This window comes from Scaptodrosophila lebanonensis, unplaced genomic scaffold (genome assembly GCF_003285725.1).
Source record: "Scaptodrosophila lebanonensis strain 11010-0011.00,11010-0021.00 unplaced genomic scaffold, SlebRS2 tig00000001-arrow-pilon, whole genome shotgun sequence".
In the NCBI taxonomy this organism is placed as follows: domain Eukaryota; kingdom Metazoa; phylum Arthropoda; class Insecta; order Diptera; family Drosophilidae; genus Scaptodrosophila; species Scaptodrosophila lebanonensis.
In genome coordinates, this window is record NW_022060529.1 from 7,300,099 (window position 1) to 7,317,797 (window position 17,699).

General features: G+C 39.9%; 2 protein-coding genes across 4 annotated transcripts in view; both read left to right on the plus strand.

The window, feature by feature from the left end:
- The first annotated feature begins 1,180 nt into the window (after window positions 1-1,180).
- Window positions 1,181-17,699, plus strand: part of LOC115627840 (probable nuclear hormone receptor HR3) — a 39,274-nt gene continuing 22,755 nt past the window's right edge. Inside the window, exon 1 of one of the 3 annotated variants that reach the window (XM_030523695.1) lies at window positions 1,181-2,904. In XM_030523695.1, the coding sequence (XP_030379555.1) occupies window positions 1,974-2,904 (931 nt within the window). In that variant the 5' untranslated portion in view covers window positions 1,181-1,973. Of the gene's footprint in view, window positions 2,905-16,761; window positions 17,044-17,699 lie in introns of those variants that run through there. The other 2 variants (XM_030523704.1, XM_030523712.1) reach the window with 2 other exon arrangements.
- Window positions 15,312-15,773, plus strand: LOC115627858 (probable basic-leucine zipper transcription factor R). Its single transcript, XM_030523724.1, has one exon. The coding sequence runs from the start codon at window positions 15,312-15,314 to the stop codon at window positions 15,735-15,737; it is 426 nt and encodes a 141-aa protein (XP_030379584.1). The 3' UTR covers window positions 15,738-15,773.

The following is a 17,699-nucleotide window of genomic DNA, read 5'->3' on the forward strand; positions in this document are numbered from 1 at the left end:
ACACGGACGCTGCAAAATGTCAGTGCATGTGCAGCGCCAGGATACGACTGTGAATACACACACACTCGGCCAGGAAAAAGTAACAAAGCCAGTGCCAGCGCCAGTGCCTGATTCAATGCAGCAGCCAACACACAGAAAGAAAAATGCGAGCGCACAAATTGCAACTTCAGCATATTGTTGCACCTCAATCAAATCAGTGAAAACATGCTCGGCAATCGTGAATTAAATGAAGCAAGTCACACGAATCTATTGTGCGACTGATTGTGTGCAACGATAATACAACATTTAACAAATAATTGTGGCCAACAAACTCTAGGCTCAGTCAGCCACGTAACGTATACGTACTCGTATTTTTCCTGACAGGCTCGCATGTTGAGTATCCGACGCATATTCCAGCTGCCATGCAGCAGCAGCAGCAACAACAACAACAACAAGAACAAGAACAACACAACGACAGCAACCTGCGCACACACACAGGTGTACTCCGGATCTGTATCCAACAAAAGATAAAAAAAAAAAACGTAAACTAAAACTCGACAAATTAAAAGCAATTCGATTATGTGTAATATTTTATAATTCGTACACGATTTTAAGTGCACTTTTGTAAGGCTGATTTATCCATTTATTTAATGTTGTGCTTCTACACTAAAGAAAAAAAAACCCAAAACAAATAACAAAATATCAACAACAACAACAACAAGTGTGTAATTTACAATGAAATGCATTTTCGGCTTGGTTTAATTGGCAAACGAGAGGGCGATACGATATACTCTAATATTAACGATAATTTCAATAATTTTTAACGGCAAGTGTAAAGCTATACATAAATATAAAGTATACTTAATTAAGACAAACAATATATACATACATATATACTTCAATATTATACATATTTAGTGATGTAAATATGGAGCGCAACAGGAAGTAGAATGTCAGCTGAAAAGCAAATTTAATAACAATTTCAAATGGCAATTTGACAATGCAAGACGCACAAATTATGAATAATACTTTACACCACAAAGCGAACAAACCATTGAAGACTGTTTAAAACACCAAGCGACAACGGAAGCAACCAAACAAACCAACCAACAAACAAACAAATTGTATTACCAATCACGAGTTACCAACGCACAAGCGCAGTTTGAACTTAACCCGAAGCGTTAGCAACAACCGTCACAACGGATAGGCCAAGAGATCTCCTGCTGATACAGCAGGCAGTGCCCGTTGGCAGAGCGACTGTGACGCAGGCAGCGGGCGCGCCAACAACAACAACAGCAGCAGCAGCAGCAGCAACAGTTGTTGCTTGTACAGCGACAGCAACAGCAACGACAACAGCAACAGCCACAGCAACATTCATAGATGCAGATGCTGCAACAGCAGCAGCAGTTGCAAACCTGCGCAGTAAGGTGCCTTCGATATCTATAATACCGCTGCCAGCGTCAACGACCATTGTGGCCAAGGCATCAACAACGCCCACGCAAGTATCGCTGGCTCCCAGCTGCCTGATAGCAGGAGCATCCGGCAGCATAACCAGGCCCCACCAGCAACAGCAGCAACAGCAACAACAACAGCAGCAGCTACTGCAACAACAACAATCGCAGTCGCAGTCACAGTTACAGCCACAGCTCACAGCTGTGCGAAGCACCTCAAACAAGGCCACATCCCCACCATTTGCTTTCCTCACAGATATTGCCAGCAGTGGCGGGAACAGCACGCTGACGTTGGTGCGCAGCAACAACAGCAACGGCAGCAGCAACACCCTCGCCTTTGTCCGCCCCCCACAACAACATCAATACCAACAGACCGACAAGTGCACCGTTCTGAAGTTGGCAGCGGGGTCTGCCCTGCCCCCAGTGACCACCTTACGGAGTTTGGCTCAGGCAAGCGATGGGGACGGATCGAGTGCCACCACCACGTACCTGCAGATCGAACAGCAGCTCAGCGAGCTGGAGGCTGTCGATGAGGACGAGCATATGGCCACGCTGCTGGGCAGTGCGCCACCTGCACAAATACTGGCCAACCAGCCCATTATTGTCAAGCTCGAGCCCACGCAGTCGTTTCACATTGTCGATGAGCACGACACTCGCGTCCTCAGTCTGCCGCTGAGCGATGGCGACAAGTTGGGCGCCAGCTGGATCGATCTGAAGGATATTGCCGGTCTGCAAACGGGCAGCGGAGCAACACTGCTTGACGTCTGTTTCGAAGCCGCTGAGGGGGACGGCGAAGGCGAGGAGCTCAACAGCAGCAACATGGCCACCATCATTGCTATGGCACCAGCGGCGACAGCATCAGCAATGGCTAACATGGACTCGCCAGAGCAGGTCGAGTTTGTGGAACAGCTGGCTGAGCCACCACCCAAGCGTCTGGCATTGTCCCAGCCACATCAGCAGCCCAAGTTCATGTCCGAGCCGCCAGCGCTGGCCCTCTCGAGCAGCTTCAGTAGCCTCAGCAACTTCAGCAGCATCAGCAACATCAGCAGCGTCTGCAAGCACATTGGCAGCAGCAACGAAAGCTCCGGTAGTGGTAGTGGTGCCACCATAACCGGCAGCACAACCGGCAGCAACAGCAGCAGCAAAACCTCCACAGCAACAACAACAAGCCCAGCCAGCGCCACAAGTGAGTCTGCCTCAAAAGCAGCAACAGCTTCCAGCCGAGCTGGAAGCGAGCGTGCCACGACGCCAGTGTCTTTGCCAGCATTGCTGCCCACACAGAAAATATCCGCAACAACCACAACGGCAAGTACGTCTGCAACTGCAACTGCAACCACAGCAACAGCAACAGCGACGCGGGAGTCTTCTTCCTTCAGCAGCAGTACAAGCAGCGGAAGTGGTAGTGGCAGTGGTAGTGGCAGTGGGAGCGCCAGTGGCAGTGGCAGCAGCAACAGCAGCATGGGTGCCATGACAGGTCAGTATTTTATAGATTGGTACTTCAGTGTTTAAGGAAATATAAGAAAACTGATCAAAAGATCGGTTTTTTCACCACAGTTTTCTTTTAAATTCCTAACAAGTGGGGTGAAGTTTTGTAAATACAACAACAACAAAAACTGCAACTACAGATGGTTGGTTTAGAGAAACTGGCATCCAGAATAATACCCTTCTTGACGACTATTTTTTTGAAGAAAATCCATCCTAAATAAGTTTCTGACAAATATAAATTGTTTACGAAAATCAACAAGAGCTGAACTTTTCCCAAAATAGGGATAGAATTTCATTTGTTTTTTATGTCTTTAGTATTTATTTAAGATTTTTCCATTGCTGGTTTAGAGAAACCACCATTAAAAATCAAGAATCATATCGTTCTTGAAGAGAAATAGCAGTAGAAGTCTCGACTAGACACTGCTTTTTTGGAAGAAAATATATTTTACATAAGTTTCTGACAAATATAGATTGTTTACAAAAATCAATAATTTTATTTCATTGCTATTTAAGAAGAAGAACTTAACTTTCCCAAAATGAGGGTGGAATTTTATTTTTTTAAACTCTATAAAATTATTAAATTTTATAAATACTTGAAACTTTGATCATTTCAAAAATTAAAATTCAAATATGAAAGCTTTAATATTTTTTAATTTAACGATTTAAGATAAACAGATCCTTTTATCAGTATGTTTAGTGAATATTTTATTGCCGATAACCCTATTATTTTTTATAATTACTTCATTAAGATACTATGTTGTATCTACAAGATGAACTGCGATTGACTCTTTCAACATTTCGCTTCAAAGATAACAATTCATATTCACGAGTACATTTAACTCAGAATCGCAATCAGTAATGTTTTTAAGTTACACAAATTCAGTTTGGAAATACATAATTCCATTCCTTGGCAATACGTGTGCTCATACAAGCAATGATGTATGCAGAGGAGTGAGAAGCGACGCTGAGGAGTCTAAAATATATATATATAAAATATCTGATTGCTGGCATTCTCAATCAGGCAAACGATTGGGTGTCGGGCCAAAGTAGCGCCGCGACGCACCGGGTCAGGCAGTCGGCCACAATTAACGACATGACACATTGTTGTTGTTGTTGTTGTTGCTGTTGGTGATACTTTGAGAATCATGGTGTAAACAGGTGTAGTGTACATATGTATGTACATGTATGTATGTATGTGTGTGTGTCGTACATCGAACATGGAACACACCCCATGCTGAAGAATTTCAATTTACAAGCGTCGATTTATTGGCTATTCACCTTTCCGACTGCTTGCTAACTCATTCTGCACGCCGTCTGTGGCTCTGTTCTGTTCTCTGGTGTTGTTGTTGTGGCTCTGGTGTTGTTGTCTGTGGCATTGTGTCCCACTTTCCATAGACGATGCGGTGTTGCAGCGCCAACGACGATAACCACTTCTATGATACAGCAACAACAACAGCCTGAAGAAGAAGTAGATGAATACATACGAAGTAGAGGAGTACGAAAGAGAGAAAAAACATGTTTTGACATACTAAATAAGCCGCTTGAGGTGTTCTTTATCATTAGGTTCTGTTAGTTTTGCGATTCTTGCTGCCTCAACATATTCGCTTTACTGCTGTTTGACTCACTTGCGGCACAAATGAGCCGAGCCGAGTCGAGCCGAGTCGAGTCGAGCCACTGCCACTGCCAGAGCTGCGATCCCCCGCCCCTCATCTCCCAATCATACTACCTAGTGGTTGCTCAGCCAGTCGAAGCAACAACCACACCAATAACAACAACTTACCCGTTGCTTTAGCTTTCTGGCACTTGTTCGTGCGTTGTGTATAAAGAAAAAAAAAAATTCTTTTTCTGCCAGAGCGTTCATATTTTTACCGTAGCACGAACCTTAGCGGTAAAAACGTCAACTACAAACTATACAGTTAGCTGAATGAAGAAGTCAACACACGCACACACACACGAACACACACACACATACTAGGTATGTCACACAGACGCGCCGAGTCGCATTAAAGTCAACTTAGAATAGACATTTGGCTCGATTACAATAGAATTAAGCACAGACAACCACAACCACAACAACAACAACAAAAACAGTGCCAACGGCAATGACAGCAGCTAAGAAGCTAAACACCCAGCAGCTACCGTTCTTATTATTGTTGTTGCTGTTGTTGTCTTGGCAGCAACATTGTCTCGAGGGCTGTTGAAATGAGAAGCGAGCTTAAAACTGATTTACTTATACATACGTGTACGTACAAGTGTGTACATACATACATATATACGCTCGGGGCTGGTCTAGACTCCAGAGGAGTAATCAGGGACGAGTGTGTGGACATGTAAATTAACTTCCAATGAGCTGACCAATGAAGCCAAATATACTCCTCTGCTGAGAGCAATTAACCCTCCCATGGCCATGTTGATAGATTTCGCCAGCAGCAGAAAGTAAATGAATCATGCCGGCCACATGCAGACCTACAAGTATATATGTACATATGTATGTATATACATTTATGTTTTGAAATGTGAGCACTTTAGAAGCGAGCTGAAAAGTTTACTCAATTTAATACGAACTACTGCTGATCGACTCTTTATAAGAAACAATCATTTTTCATCCTTTATTGCTTAACATATAAGGAAGATATTTTATTAATTAAAGATATAATATTAATCCCTACAGAATCAATATTATTGTCATTTATGTATAACAGCTGAAGACTCTAAACATATGTAGTCGATCCATATATAGCCACATACAATGGGCTTCTTCAGGCCAAATTTTAAGTGAGCTCGTATTACAATCAGTTGTACAATTTTTCTAATAATCAAGAAGAGCTAAAATAAATTGGGAAAATGAAAACTCGTTTGCCAATTATATAAGACAACATGTGATTATCTACAACGATATTTTTATATAATTAATTAGCTAGTTCGTTTATTAAGCATTTAACACAATTTATGGTGAACAGCGCGATGTACTTGACTTATTTACCTTGAATTCGTAATATCAGCAATAGTCAAATGCTGATCATGTGGCATGCCTCGCACAGAGCTTGTCCACAACAACAACAATCTGTGCTCAGATCCGCCACAACAGCAGTAGTCCGCGCTGGTTTGCTAAGTAAGCCAAAATTAGCCCATTACACATAAATATTTATAATAGTTTGCGAAAAATAATGTATGAGGAGGGGACTAATAGAAAAGGTTTAAATATAGCGCCCTGGTCGTCGTCATCAACACTATATGCATAAGTATATGGGATGTCCGTCTTAATAATTATAATCACACGTGCATACATAAGCATATGTTTGTATGTCTTTAGATATGTAAGTCTGCGAGTGTGTTGTGGCTTAGCCGCATTCGTTGCGCCGTCGAGATCTGACCCTGAACATGGTCGTTGGACTTGGTGGACCGATCATTTTAATTTTCGACAAGCAGCGCCGACGTTTCGTAACTCCTCAGCCGACTATATTACGAGAGTTGTCCACTGTCTGTGGCGCACTATCACTTTTAGTTTAAAACATTTGTCCAGACATTGCCTTCCGATTTCAAATATAGTATGTATATACAGGGTGCGCCATCTTTTATGTCGCTATGTAAATATTGAATAACTTTGTCATTAGTGAACCGATTGACTTGAGTAGACCAGTGTTGAAAAATTAGTCTGAAGAAATTGTACAGAACCAAATTAAATAAAAATATCTCATGCTTGAAAATCGGTTGTTTATTTTCAAAGATATTCAATGTTTACATACCGACATAAAAGATGACGCACCCTGTATGTAATGTATGTCCGTAAGTATGTATTTGTGGGCTTCATTATAATTTTAGTTCGCCGCATTTCATGCATGAATCTGCTGCTGCTGCTGCTGCTGCTGTTGGCTTTAAAAACTTGTAACTTCGTTCGCTATCATCACATGGGTGATGGGTTTCTTTTTCCAATCGATGGCCATAGTGTTTCATTATCATATTTTTTGCGCATCTATCGCCGCGATTGTTTTCGTTTTGTTCGCGGTTTCATAATGTTCGATTTCAATGCTCATCAGTTTGTATCGTTTATGCAAAATTTATGCTGCCATCTCGGAGTTGCAAGTTCGGCCAGCTCGACAAACAACGACATCCACACATTTCTGGGCTCGCTGCAGAGTTAATTATATGCGTTACACAAAAAGCTTTAGTGACTGGCGTTAAATAAAATAACAAAAATCCATAAATTAGCCAAATATTAATTTATAACACTGCAGCCGAGTGCGCTGCGAATTTAAGCGCGTTTTTTTCACTTTTTTTCTGATTTGGTAAACTGAAAACTGATTGCGAAATACTTAAAGTCGAGTTGATTTTATTATTTTTTTTTTTAAATTGCTCTCTCTTTTTTGTATTAATATTATTATTTTTCTTGTGCTCAGCATTTTGTCTGCAGTAAACTAAATTTAACATTTTTAATTATCGTTTTGCTTTTGTGTGTTTCTGACTCGAGCTTACCTTGACTGTTGGTCAGGGGGATTTTCGTTTTCGCAACACATTTTTAAAACATATACACCGAGATACAAATTTTTACAATAAACTTAACATAAATAGGTGAACAACAAATTGGTTTAATGCATACACAAAAAATTTTTGCAACCATTTCGCCAATGCGCGAAACTGAGGATTTTTTAAACTACTAATGAATTATTGGTTGGCTCTATTTCTCTCATATGCAATCAGCAGGAAATGCTTGCCTACTGAGTAAATGACTGCAAATTGTATTAATTTTGACATTGTCTTTTTCAAATTATTACTACAATCTAATTCTCAAAACATATTTGGACTATTTATTTACATATGTATAAACCAGTTGTAGAATTATGGACAAAAGGGTGTGTAAGTTTTCCTTCTTGTATTGAATTCAAATCAATTTAGAATGTTGAATGCAGTATATGTCAGTTTGTATTTATTTAGATAATCATTTTTTAACTAGGCGTATATTTTTATTTATCTCGACATACTAAGCTATCGTTTAAAAAACATGATTAAGACAAGAATTACAAAAATTAAATCCAATCCAATAATATATACAAACAATTACAAATACAGTCAGACATATGAATGCAAGTAGCAATTATGTATTTGTAGAATCACAATGTTTTCATTATCTGTATGTAATTTATAAAAAGTGTGCCAAAAATTACTTGGCCAGCTCATCTGAGAAATACATTAAGAAGCGTTGAAACACGGGCTGCACATGTTGGACGGAGGCGCATAAAATATGCATTTATGCGCAATTCGCAAGCTATTAAAAACAATTTTCGCAAATGTGAGCCAAAAAGAGTCATTAAAGGCGCCCAGGATGATAGCATCAACAAAAATGAGCAGACAGACACAGCCATACACACGCAGCCACACACAGAAAGAGAGAAAAGCGAATGTTAAAGCAAGTCACAATTAGGCTAAAGCAAATAAGTCAACTGCAGTGCACACATTTTGGCCTAAAAAGCAATTGACCTGCTAATTGAAATTTGTAAAAGGAAGCGGCAGCAAACGGGCAAAAAGGAAATGCAGACGAAAACACAAACGTCGATGATGGGGCAGCTTTTTGGTGTTGCAGTAAAGCTCATCAAAGAGAGTGGCGCTCTTAAATACTTGCGCACAAAAGAGCGCAACAACAACAGCTGATTGCGAGAGAGCCATTATGAAAAAGCGCGCGCTGGCCGCTCCCACACCAGCTCCACTGCACTCACACACACACACACACACACACCCAGTGCCACAGCCATACTCACACACATACACACACACAAACACACAGAAAGGCAGACGTTGCTATAGCGAATGAACAGCACAAAGCGCAATGCTGACAAAAATGAAGAAGTCATCGGCACAGAGACACATATACCCACTCAGTTGGCCGCGCTGTCGGCGTCGCGGCCAACGCCATTGCCCACCTTCTTGGCTTCTATTTTTGTGTTGTTGTTGTTGTTTGTAGTTACTTGTTGTGGAGGGGGGAAAGGGGCGCCACACATTGCTGCGCTCTGCTCTCAGCACTGTGTGCTCGGTGTGTGCTCTTTGGGCGCACACTCTTCGACGTTGCTTTTGTGGCACAATGAGCCGCATTGCGGCTGACGTGTACGTCGACGTTGACTGCGCTGCCACCGGCGCGGTTGGGGCGCCGTCGACAACGACGACAACGAACTCGATAACATTTTGAGGCAGTCTTCAGCTACACTTCGTATTGAGCGTATCGCGGCGGCGGTTACGATGCGTTGCGCGTTGTATCTTTATTATTAATTATTTGTTGTTGTTGTTATTTGTGTATTATTTCGTGTATATGTATATGTGTGTTAATGCGTGCGTGCGTGCATTTTGCGTTGCGTCTTTGAACGTCTGCCTCTACGTCTACGTCTACGTCGTTTGTCCGGTTGTCCGGTTGGCCCACAGTAAGGCTCAGTGCAACGCGTCGCCAACATCGTCAGCATCAGCAACACCAAGACCATCGAGTGCGCGGCAACTCAAAAGAGAAACTAAACGCAAACATACAAATATATAATATTAAATTATAATAATAGTTGCAAGATAGCAAGCAAATTTGTAATTCTAAAGGATTATTGCTTGCAGCTGCAGCTGCATCTGAATCTGAATCTGTGAAGTTGTCGAATTTCGGTTTCAGCTTTAAAATATATAAACATACATACATACATACATACATATGTACATACGTATATAATACACACGCACACAGCAAATTCAAATAAAATACAAACATACTCGTTGATACATATTAACAAACGCAATGAAATGCACAAATTAAATAAAATACAAGTCGTGCCTGCAACTGTAACTGCAACAGCAACGGCAACGCTCGTCTCTTTGCCGCGGTGATGAGCTCGATGCGCCATCGGAATAAAACTAAACGAAACGGAAGTGGAAGTGACGTAATTTCGTACAGACTCCAAAGTTTGGAGCAGCAGCTGAGAATGCAAGCGGAATTGTTGCCGTCCACGTAAATTGGATTGTGTAATACAAATTGTGCGTGTCTGTGCATCTGCCTGTGTGCAATATATACATATCTACATACATACATACCCATATAACTGCATACATGCATGCAAGGTGCATCTGCGTCTGTGTATGTGTATGTAGCGTGCATTTATGCAAATGTGTGTGCGCGTGTTTTGCCAAAAAGGATAACTGGCCGAAACGTGTGGCAATTAACTAACAACATGTGTTGCCCCCAGAGGGCTCGTACAAATACATACATATTTAAGCAAATTAAAATTTCATATCGGAATTAAATATCCGGCGCTGCTGCAATCTGCAATTTATTCAAACACTCATGCATAACAAATCGGATCTCAAAATCGGATACGTTGAAATCAATAGCATCCTTATGTTTCTCAAACGCAAATGGATTATACGCTTTATATTTGTTTAATACTATGTCTTAAATATTTGATACTTCAAACTAGAGCAGGACATAGGATCTACTATATATTTACTAAAACTCGTTCGTATTACGAAATAATTAGACGACGAAATGTGACAGATCCTTGTTTGAAAACTAAACCAATGACATTTTATTAAGGAAAGAGACAGTCTTCAGTTTGAATGTATTATCCTTTTTTTGGATATCTATGTATATAAAATATTTTTTGTTGCAAATTTTGCTTTAATTTGAAGGCTCGTTATTATTTATGTATTTCCATATGTATGTATTAAAAGGCAAAGAAGAAAACTGCATCAGCATATCTTTTCGATGAAAACTCCATTACTACCAAGCCCACAATCCTCAACAACACCCACAAGCATTTGTAGCCAACGGATTTATATTTTAAATAAGGACTCTCATCTCGCATGATAAAACAAAATACTCGTAGCAAAAAATGAGTTCTCAGCTGACAGTTAAAGGTTTGGAATAATCTCTCATAATGTGGCAAGCGCATTGTTTCCAACATGATGCCCATTGTGGTTAGCTATGATTATCAGCTATTGTTGTTGTTGTAGTTGCTGTGGCTGTTGCCATTATTGCTAAGCAGTTATTTCTTTTTTCAAAGCAACTGCACGCCAAGAAGAATTCTTATGCTTTCAGGCCTCAGCTCGTTGAGTTGCTGTCAGAGCGTGGCGCTCCCACACAAACGCACACACGGATACAAAGTACACAGCCACCCCCAACCCTATAGCAGTGACTGTCAGACAGTCAGTTAGTCATTCAGTCAGTCAAGCAGACCGTCAATCGGACAAACCGCCAGTTCAGCTCAGTTCGGTTCGGTTCATCTCAGTTCAGTGGAGTTCAGTATGTCGGTCGCTTGGTCGCACAGTAAAAGCCCCTGGCAACAATAATAACATTAACAACACAGCAACAACAATTTAAGCAGAACAGTCATTGGGAATCAGTGATTATCTAAATGTTGTACAAGTTTTTAAATTCGACTTTAAATTAAAACTAACATATTCATTTGAATTAATGTTGGTTCTAATTACAGTAGACACTTGTTAATATACATAATGCACAGTTGTCATTAAAATATTTTTAACTTTGTTTGCTTTAGTCCTAATTCAGCAAATATATTAAGAATAGGGTATTCAGTCTTTAATTAACAACCCTTTTATTATATTTACTTTGAATAGAAACGCGCCCACTGAGTTACTTTTAAAACAATAAAAAAAAGGTATTTCTATGAATCGCCTATCGCCTAAACTTCATCTTTTTTGAAACGAATCTGCACTGTACCCGTAATTACAACAATAACAACATCAACAACAACAATAAACGAACGAAAGAAACGCTCAGAATGGAAGCGCGTAGCGCACATTTGTAACTTTTCTTGCCTCGCACGCTTTTATTTTCCCAAACTGTTTGCATTACCGTTAGTAGAACAACATTGCTAAGTACACTCTCAGTATGTCTGCGCCCCTCCGCAGCCCCCCTCTCGGCCCTATAGCCCTTCAACAAACACGACAGCGGAAAAAAGCCTAGCTAGGCAGCTCTAGCATAGGTCATTGGTCTTTTTCGGCGTCAACGTACGACGACGATATGTTCGTATGTGTTTTTTGTGTTTGTGTGTGTGTGTGTGTGTCGGTGTGTTTGTAACTTTGTCGTCAGCGTCTGCGTCAGCGCCTTTGTTGTTGTTGCTGTTGGTGTAACTGTAATGCCACTCCCCCTTTGGCTTGACCGGCGCTCGTTAGCTTTAGTACCGTTAGTAAGTTCGTTGGCGCTCGGGCTGCGTCATCTGCAGCAGCGACAGCGACGTCGCCAGCGACGGCAGCAGCGATGTTAGCGTCTGCGTCGCGCACAATGAGAGAATTTTTCATTTCAGTTGGGTTATTCATTTTCATTTTCTTTTCACTATATTTTACTTTATTTGTGCCCCTTGTCGCCCTTCGCCCACCCCTCCCCCCAGGCACTCACACCATGATTACCTGCCCGCCTGCCTGCCAGCCCTATCACTCGCTTATAGCTGCTGTTCACTCGCTCTCTTTTACTCATTCGTTCGCACATACATAGGTTCGTTTGGTCGGCTCTGGCTGCTTTCCCCAATGTTCCGTTATGTTCTGCGCTAGCATTTCGTGCCTGTCTTTATGTAAATTTCCACACTAACAAAATGCCGTTGTTGCCTAGTTGTTTGTTGCTGTTGCTGCTGTTATTGTTGTTGTTGCTTTTGTTGCTGGCACAATTTTTGTTGTTGTTGTTGTCGCTTTGGTGACGACAACAGCAATAACAACAGCAACAACAACAGCAACTTTGTTTGGTGACGTATTCGTGTGTCTGAACTCTGTTTAGTTTCGTTGGCTTCCGCATGCCTAAAAGCCATAACCCACCCCCAGGCTTGCTTCCAGTCCGCGGTGCCCGGCCCCCGGTCCCCAGACTTCAGACTCTTAGACCCCCAGACATATCCAACAACCCCTCCCCCCACCAATACACTCTGCTTGTAGTTACGAGTAAGCTTTAGCTGCATGCTAGTTCTTGTTGTTGTTGTTAGTTGGGCTTGGGCAAAAGTAAAAATGTTTTATATTCATTGGTTGCCGGCATGCGTTCTCTGCTTCCTTCGCACACGCATAGAAAACAATACACAGAGAAATGTTATTCCCAAGTGTTACACATTTTGAACCCTTTACGACCCCACAGCAAGCCATTCAAACTGAGTCAAAAAAGAAAAGAAGAAAACTCATTTGAAAACAGTTAACTTATCTAATTGGAATTATTATCAGAGAGATTATACCATCTTTATTGCTCAGCAGAGCTCTCAATTTTCAAGAATTTATTTATTATATATATTATATTATATATATATTATTTTTTTTTAAGTTAATAGAAAATAAACGAGTGTTACAGATTATTTAACCCTTTACGACCCCACTGAAAGTCATTTAAATTGCATGGAAGAAATGAAAACTCGTTTGAAAACAGTTAACTAATTTATTTGGAATTATTATTATTATTATCAGAGAGTTAAAACCAACTGCATTGCTTAGCAAGCTCTTAATTTTTAAGAATTCCTTTCTTAATTTTTTTCTTTAAGCCCATCTTTAGTTAAAAATCAGCTTTAGCTCAAGTGGAGGACAGATTTCTTTGCCTGCGACTTTCAGTAAATTTTTATTGAATTGTAGCTAATTTGTAGAGCTAAATATCTTCTTTTTTTCGAGTGTAACTAAACAACAAAGTGTTTGAGCTTTGGGTCATAGAACTTTCTTCTGTGTTTAACATGCGCACTAACACACACATACACACACACGCACAGCGGTCGGCCACCCACCCACATGCCGCTATCAATGACTTCCCCCCCCCCCCCCCCCCATCAGTACATACACACACACACACACACATACGCACACACATAGACGTCGCTTTGAGATTTATGCGGTGTCGTGCCGTTTCGTGAACTGCATTTTCATGTTGGCAGCTCCATGCCGCTTTTCTTTTAAACTTGCAGGCGCGCCTTTCAACGGTGGTGGTGGCGGGGGGCGGGCATGCAACGACAGACAGTTGCCGTTGCTTTGGCCCATTATGACACCCAGTCTAGTAAATGTATGTTGTTTGTGATGGTGTGTGTGTGTGTGTGTGTGTGTCTGTGCCTGCAGCACCCTTAAATCCCATTTCTCTATCGATTTTTCATGTTCATGCTACAGTCTCATGCCATAATCGCATGGGCATACTTTTGATTGTGAGTGTGTGTGTGTGTGTGTGTGTGTGTGTGTGTGTGTGGAGCCTGTCTACATGCTCCACTATGTGTGTGTGTGTGTGTGTGTTTGGGGTAAGCGGCCGGCACAGTTTCATGTGGCGTGTGGCATGTTGCCGCTATTTTTTTTCGTTTTGCTTTTATTTCCCTCGTGCTTTCATTGCCCTCCGCCCCAGGTTCCCACACACTGTTGAAGGGGGTGTTGCCGTTTGTGGGTTTGCCGTTGTCGAACGCCAGTTTATGCCTTTGAAGTTTTGGTACGGCTTGAAAAATTAAAGGCATAATTGAATTATTGAAAAATCGTTTAGCCCCACTGCCTGCCTTCAATATTCCAATCCATTCACTTCTCTTTCAAAATCCACAAGTATTTAGAAGTCCTTTTAACAGAGGCCTTTAGATTTGTAAATATTAGCAATTCTATGTATTGGAATATACTTGTAAAGTGCCTCAACTATGTATCTTACTTAATAATTATGCATTATTTTCAAAAAGACAATTCTTCGTTAAATTAAAATTTTGTCGTTATACCCTAACTATATTATTTAGTTTTTGTTCCAAATAATTCATTTCATTGTAATTTTCAATTGGTAGTTTACTAGAAATTATAGAAATATCATCAGAAGTTTTTAGTTTTTAATGTTAAATACAAAGGTGCGGGTCTTTTTTTTTGAAAAATAAATATAAATCGATTAATGCAATTAACTCGATCAGTAGATCATTTCAGTAGCTATTCTGGCAAACTGTATGATCTGTTTTAAAGTTGCCGTTTCATATACAGTCCAGTAAATAAACCTTTCACTTAATATACCAATCTTATAAAAACGCTTGCGTTTAAAGCTGAATTTTCTTGAAATTTCCACTTGTTTCGCATAGAGTTTGCAATACGATTTTGAGTGTCGCACAAGCAGCAGCGCTTGGATATGAGTTCCCATATATATGTGTAACTATGCACAATCAATATACATCATATATAGAAAAACACACACATACACACACACACACACACGTGCATACATGCTTGTTCTATAATCTGAAAAAAAACAGCAGAAACTATATCGCGAGGATAACCAATATGTTGAGTGGCAAGCATTGTCGATGGCCGAGTTCGTGTTGCAGCAGCATTTATATCGAAGGACAAACGATATTGTACATTAAAGTGCTGCATAGTGGCATAGAGAGTGAGTGCTAGGATATGTGAATATTGCAAAAGGATCTTTTGCCAAATGTTCAATTCAATAAAACATTGCGCCAAATGTCTTCCGGAATTAATTGTCGTGAAATTTTCGTGTTTTTGGAAATTTTGATTTGGAATCAAAAAACTCAGAGAAATCGACAAAACAATGCAAATAACAACAGTAACGACGCCGAGAGAGACAACAACGTCAGCAACAGTAACAGCAACAACAATAACAGCGTCAAACAACAGTATAATAAAAATCACAGCAACCGAAATAGTAACAGCAACAGCAGCAGCAACAATAACAACAACAACAGCAGCAGTGTTGTCGAATTGCAGTCAGCAGTGAAAGTGATAAAAAGTCAACAACAACAACAACACCAACAGCAGCAGCAGCAGCAACAACATACAAAAACAACAAGCAAAAATCGTAATAAATTAAATAACCTGAAGGCGCACACATACACACGCAAATCTCTGCACATATTGCAGAAGGGCTGAGCGAATGAAGAAAGCAACAAACATTATAAACAATTATGTAAGAGGAGAAGAAAACGACGTTTCTACAAATTCAAATCAAATGCTAAATACGAAGGAAGCGCTTTAAACAATTAAATAGAAGTAAAAACAAATAAATTCGAGTCGGGAAATTCATGAATACGTGTATATGCGCGATCAAGTGTCTTATTAAATACATAGTAAAGAAATGTAATAAATATATACAAATATATATACAACAAAGCAAATTTATATAAAATTCAATAAATAAATCCAACAACAACAACAATTTAGTACCTACAGGCCTGACAACGTTAGATCGGTTACACATATATACAGCATATATATATATGTATAAATCTCTATATTAGGATACATATATACACCCGTACATACATATATATCTATCTATATATTGGCTAATTGGCATATACAACAACAACAACAACAAGTAAATAAATAATTAATTAATTAAATCACAACAACAAATATATAAAGCTGCAGGCGTAGCCCAAAAAATACGCCCCACTGTGATATTAGTAATTCACACTCACATACACACACGCACTCACTCACACACGCCGATATATAGTATAGCGACCGACAACAATAACAACAACATTCAAAACCAAAATCATCTATCGAAGAACTCGACGCCAGTGTAAGACACCCAAAAAGAAAGGGCGCCAGAGATCAACGGAGAGAGAGAGAGAGAGAGAGAGAGTGCGTGTGCGAGAGAATAGAGAAAAGAGAGAGAATCAAGTGCAATGCCTGCTCACTGGCGCAAATAGTTGGGAAATCGCTGCAAGCTTATATAAGAGAATCGATTCATTATAAAACTTCGATTGAAACCCTCAACTCCCCAAAACCCAAACCAATTGTGCAAAAAGTGTTACTGTTACAGTGTCCTTTATATATTGTACACAAATATATATATATATATATATCTATTATATCCAGTTATAATAATATTGGCTAGTTTCATGAATCAGTCACACGCATGGATCGTGTGAGTCTTATATACGCTTCGTGAGTGGCACGTGCCTCGTGACACGTGGCCAGGGCAGACAGAGCCCTAAAAGAGCCAAACCCGAACCCAAACCCAAATCCAAGCCCGAATCTAAACGTTAACGCGTGTGTATTAGTGTTTCATTTACCAAATCGAGCAACCCTATAATTATGTATACGCAACGTATGTTTGACATGTGGAGCAGCGTCACTTCAAAATTGGAAGCACACGCAAATAATTTGGGACAAAGTAACGTGCAATCGCCAGCGGGACAAAACAATTCAAGCGGTTCAATAAAAGGTAATAGTAAAAAGAAAAAACATTATACAATAATGCCTCTGAAGCTAAACTAAGTGCGAGGGAACTTAAGATTTACAAAAAAAAAAAAATTATTCTTTCAGTGGACTTCAATTATTAAGCTTAATTTAAGATGAACATTTTCGAACAGTTCCTGAAATGCTCACCTTAAGGTACAATCGCGTATTTAAAAATACAAGTCACACTCACTATGTATCTGTATTTGTATTAAATGTTATATTAAACAACATAAAACGACAATAAAAGTTATAGATGAAGCAATCCGATTTAGTTGTATGCTGTAGAAAGTTATTGAAAAAAAAGATGAAAAGTTATCTTCGTCTTAGAAGAAAACATTATTCCTCCATGGTCATGGGCCGCGAACTATGTACATTTACTTTTCCTCACGAACTTATCATTCATTAAAAAGCATATTCATCATATTTGTCATTTGGTAATCCATATCGTTTTATGAAAACATCGGTCTGACATGGTCAGTTACGGCGGCTCTAGCACTGTGGGATACATCGATTTCGTCATATCTATTATATATCTAATCTACATATATAACATTTGGTCTACTCTTCTTAATTTTCGGTGTTACAAGCTAACACACCTCAAACTATTTACCTTTACACTGTTCAGTGATGATATAACAG

Coding starts and splice junctions, on each gene's coding strand:
- LOC115627858 (XM_030523724.1), top strand. CDS start 15,312: ATGTCTTCCGGAATTAATTGTCGTGAAATTTTCGTGTTTTTGGAAATT.